Raw genomic sequence first — 5,146 nt, 5'->3', positions numbered from 1 at the left:
AAAAAAAAAAAAAAAAAAAAAAAAAAAAAAAAAGAAGAAGAAGAAGAAAGACCATCCGAGCACTCTCAGGCGCAGACTTGTTCACAGCGATCTGGAGTCGGGCCTGGCCAGCCCCAGCCTCTGCTCCTTATTTAGCACAGTGCCGTTACACAGTGGGTGCTGGCTGACGGCATCATGTTGTTATGCACTGTAGGGGCTTGGAGGGGAAATGAGCACTAGCTTGGGTTGAGTTTAATCCTATGGATTTTATTTATGGAACCACATATAAATTCTGCTGAAGACAACTGATTTGGTACACGAAGTAGTATTTCTTTGTTTCAAATTTTATCTATTTAGTACAGGGTTTCACTGCAGCTCAGATTAGTAGTGACGTTCCTGTTTTTAACCTCCCCAGAGCTGGGATTACAGGTGTGTGTCACCACACCCAGGCTCAGCTGCAGGCTCTGCACACCCAGGGCAGGGCCGGCGCGGCATGTGGTACCAAGATGAGATGATACTTCTTTATCATCAAAAATTTAATAGAACATTTCTACATAAAATGTATTTAACGTAATAGTAGGTGCTCAATAAATGTATGATCAATGAAGGATTAACAAGAACTCAATAAACAACCTTTTGTCTCTTTTGTGACTTCTAGGGTCAAATTTTTTTTTTTTTTTTCTCCGAATGCCTTCAGGGCAGGTTTGGCTGGCTTGAGTTGTGGGGATCGAACCACAGCAACCTGAGCCTGACTGCTTTGTTGAAGCAGCCACTTAAAGAACTGAGCTAAGGGGCAGGCCCCGTCTAGGGTCAATTTTTAAAAATGCAGACCATAAAATCTAAATGCTACAGTAAGAAAACTGAGAAATACTGTTGAAACAAATCATTGCAAATAGTAAGAAATGAGCCAAAGTAGCAAAGACTAATTTTATTATAACTGAATGGAGGCTCTTGGAGTTTAGATAATAGATAAAGTAACACACAGGAGGTCATTTTCTAAGAATCATCTCCAGCTGGTTAAATGCATGTATTTCAGTTGGACAGACCGCATGAGTCTTGATATGTGAAGAGCCACCTACTCCATAAGCCTGTTCCTCCCACTTACTGACTCCCAGGGGTGAGCGGAGCCCCATCAGCTTCAGGGCACGAGGCTCTAGGCAAGCAACAGCGTACACTGGAGAAGGCAGTACCAGAGAGGCAGCGAGAGGAGGTGAAAGGCTGTTAGAATGCACGTAAAGAATGGAGCTGAAGAGGAGAGCCGACTTGTGAAGGGTGGATGCCTACAGCTCCCACTCATGCTGCTGGCCATACACGCCTCGCCCACTCACACATGCCTGGGCACTGCCCTCAAAAGCACTTGTGCATTTCTTTTCTGCCTCAATGGTTCAACAGTCAAGATCTGCCTAACTAGTCCATAACATTTTTCTTTAAGGGCAGACTACAGTTCGGCTTTCCCCCCTGAAGTACACTTATGCCAAGATTAAGTAGCAACAGACTAAACTGTCAAGTAAAGAGTACGAGGTAAAGTGAGCAATGGACAGCCCATCCCAACTGTCCCTGCAGCCTTGAGTTTTCAGGCTAAAATTCTAGCAAGCTGCCTGCACCCTGGAAGCTGGCAGAAGCAGAGCCCGTGACGCAACATGCCAGCCTGCTGCTGGCTTAGCTCACATCTCAGTGAGGCCCTTTAAAAGGCGAAGATTTCAAAATACGCTTATAACACAGTGGCTGAAACAAACCTCTGAATGACTACTCTTCAAGTCCAGTTATTCCTGTTAATGATATAAAAACACACCAGTTCCTTACAATAAAGCAAGCTTTGTGATTCCAAACACCTGACTAACCAGCCGTGCATCTCGCTTTCCCCTTTCAGAGCTGCTGGCCCAGGGGCCGCGGCTCCTCTTGACAGTCACAGTTACAGCATGCCCAGCACAAGCAGTGATGCTGCCTGGAGCTTGGGGGCACTTACTTGTTACTGCAATGTTGATTTCTCCCGCTCTGGGGGTGAGCTCCCCATCCTGAGGAAGAGGTGAGATCCCAGAAGTTCGAAGTGGCTCAAGCCCAAGGGCGTTGTCTCCAGCAAGGTCACCTAGGGCTGATCTTCGGTTAACCGCTTGGGTTCTGGTGAGTCTTTCCATATCAAATGTTACGTGCTCAGTACATGGCAGATTTGGCTGCAAAATATTTCCAGATTAAGAATAACTGTAAGAATAAAAAGTTCTCTGATAAACTCCTGAATGTTTGACACTCTCCTGCAAAGATTTCAGTTTTTTTTCTTCACAAAGTTTTATTCATGAGGTTTCATCTCATTTCACTGCCCATCTAATTTTTTCTTCTCTAACTTATAAGGTTTTTTTTTTCCCCAAAAGGACAAGCTGATCTCCTAAAAATGGTACAAAGGAAAACCACAATTCACTGAGGAACTACGAAAACTGTCCATGGTGTCTCTGTAAAGGAAGGACAGCCTTCTGTGGGCGGCGCATACGGGCAGATGCGTGCTTATGGCACTGGGGGCGGTCCAGCTGCACAGATGCAGCAGCACTCCGGCTAACGTCAAGTGTCAGGGTGGAGGGCAGGAGATAACAGGAAAAGGTCCCTTCCAATCTGTTAACTTCTCTGAACTGTCCTAGTTATCTGGTACTCAGTTCTTAAATATCCTCCACTTTTAGACTTATGTGAAACATACAGCCAAAGATCAAAACTGAAGGCTTTAACCAAAGAAGACAAGAACTCCTCTCCATGTTGGGGGGAGAGCAGGCCAGGACAGCCACTGTGGAAATCTGTGGAGACTGCGCAGAAAACTAGGGCCGGAGCTCCCATTTGACTCAACTATTTCCTTGCTGTGTCTCTTCCCATAAGAATTAGAAACATCATACCTTAGCGATATACGTGTACCCATGTTTGTAGTGGCACAATTTGTAACAGCCAGATCTTGGAAACAACCCAAATGCCCATCAACTGAGGAATGCATAAAAATGATGTAGTCTTTTTATACAATGGAGTACTACTCTGCCATATAAAATGGAACGTTTTTCTTTTTTTTGGTGGGCTCAGCCTGCCCCGAGGGCTGGGCTGGCAAGGCATGTGGGGCCAGAGATCTAACCATGGTCCCTTCTGCCTGTCTAAGCTTGCCTAAGTAGGCACTTTAGACTGCTGAGTTATCTGGCCAGTCCCTGGAACCTTCAAAAAAAATTTTTTTAAATGTATTTGGCAGAGGGTTTCACTATGTACCTCAGACTCATAATGAATCTCCTGCTTGAGCCTCCCCAGTGCTGGGATTACAGGCATGCACCACCATGCCAGGTCTTGGTGGCCAGCTTGTCACGCCCAGGGTGGGGCTGGCACGGCACATGGTACTGCTGGGGATCAAACCCAGGTCCTTGCACTTGCCTAGCCAAGGGCTGAGCTACCTCCATGGCTCTAAACTGGAAACTTTCATAGGTAAGTAGATGCAATTTGAGACCATATTCATAAGTGAAATAAACATGTCCATGTGTAAACATTGTATTGTCTTTCTAGTATGAGGAGCTGGATGAGTAAGTAAGATCCAAAATGTACAATAAATATTGTAAAATGGGAAGAAACTTCCAAAGGAAAGAGCACCTGGGATGGGGAAATGGGAGAGGAGAACAAAGGGAAAAGCAAATCTCTCTCTCTCTCTCTCTCTCTCTCTCTCTCTCTCTCTCTCTCTCTCTCTATCTATATCTCTATGATAGTTAAGATGGGGATACTACTAATTTAACTTAGTTCGTTGAAAAGAAAGGCTTGTGCTGATATTGCTCGGACAATTAAATGCTGATAGCTCATATTCTGAACAACTAACTTAAAGGTAACAATATGCAATGTATTACTCATTGTTACTCTCTTATTACCTTGTTTTGAAATTATTTTTTTTCTCTTTAAGATAAAAAAGAAAAATCAACCAACCAACCAAAGAAAATTATCCCTTTCAAAACCTAAGCATGTAATCCTGAAGGCGGGTATACAAGTGCTTGAGACCAAAGCTTACCAACTAAAAAGTGCACGTAAGACTCTCCCAGTCTAACAGTATGAATACTGGTTTCCCTAGCAACCTCCAGCTCTTTCTGCTTATAACTGACAGCATATGAAAAGCACAGTTGGGAAAGGAGGCTGAGAAAAGCTTACAGAGAGAAGTCCCAGCCAAGAAAACCCAGAATTGAAGGATTCCTGGGCAAAAGGATTCTATTTTAGATCACCCAAAGTTCTATTTAAAAAAAAAAATTACAGCATAGTATAAAACTGATGCTTATAAAGGTGCTTGTTATACTTAAAGAACCATGATAGCTGGTAGTACATTTTAGTATAATCTCCACCTCAAATAGAAGTATCAGTATCTAAAAGAATGGGCAATTCGTGAATGGTAGAAATCAGCTGGATTATCAACAATAGTGCCAATCTGGAAGTACTTAGGGAAGCCATCTCGGTCATTTTTCTTGTAAAACCTTTTTGGGTCCATACTTGCTCTCATCTTCAGAGCTTTGAGATTATTTTTAAGTTCATCTGTCAATTCTGGAGCTTTCATACCAAACCAACCATCACCTGCAGTTTTTTGTCGCTGTTTCCTGCATTTTTTCTGAAGTTGACGCTTTGATTCACTATATGGTAGGACAGAATAATTTTTTTCAAAATTGGGTGTAATAACAGTTTTCTGTAGGAGCTCATTTTTCTTTTTCTCCTTGGTTGCAATTGTCTTGCTTTTTAAACAAAGTAACTTGAAAAAAGTTTTACTTATTTTTTATGTATGGATTTGCCTAATTTGGACATTTCATTTAATGGACTCATATAATACATGGTCACATTTGTGATTGGCTTCTCTGACTTACCATAATGTCTTCAAAGTTTGTTGGGTAAATCAGTTATTTCAATGTTTTGGTTACTAATACTCCAAGTATACTATATTTTATTTTATTTTTTGGGTTGTTTCTATAGCTTACCATAAAAAATAGTGCCACTATGAACATTCATGTATACATTCTTGAACAGACATTTTCTATTTTTATTGGTTTGGGTTTTGGGATACAATCTTGCAATGTAATTCATGCTTCCTTCAAACTATGTGGCCAGGGCTGGCTTTTAACTTGGCAGCAGTCTTCCTGCCTCAGCATCCTGGCTGCTAGGATTACTGGTCAGTGCTACGATGCCCTAACCT

General features: G+C 42.3%; 1 protein-coding gene across 1 annotated transcript in view; it reads right to left on the bottom strand.

The window, feature by feature from the left end:
* Positions 1-5,146, bottom strand: part of Rnf130 (ring finger protein 130) — a 173,713-nt gene that overhangs the window by 10,399 nt on the left and 158,168 nt on the right. The window contains 1 exon segment of the mRNA XM_004629299.2: positions 1,946-2,150. Coding sequence (XP_004629356.2) covers positions 1,946-2,150 — 205 coding nt within the window.

Source organism: Octodon degus, unplaced genomic scaffold (assembly GCF_000260255.1).
Source record: "Octodon degus isolate 3935 unplaced genomic scaffold, OctDeg1.0 scaffold00029, whole genome shotgun sequence".
NCBI classification, from domain to species: Eukaryota; Metazoa; Chordata; class Mammalia; order Rodentia; family Octodontidae; genus Octodon; species Octodon degus.
This window is presented reverse-complemented; position numbering and strand designations above follow the sequence as displayed.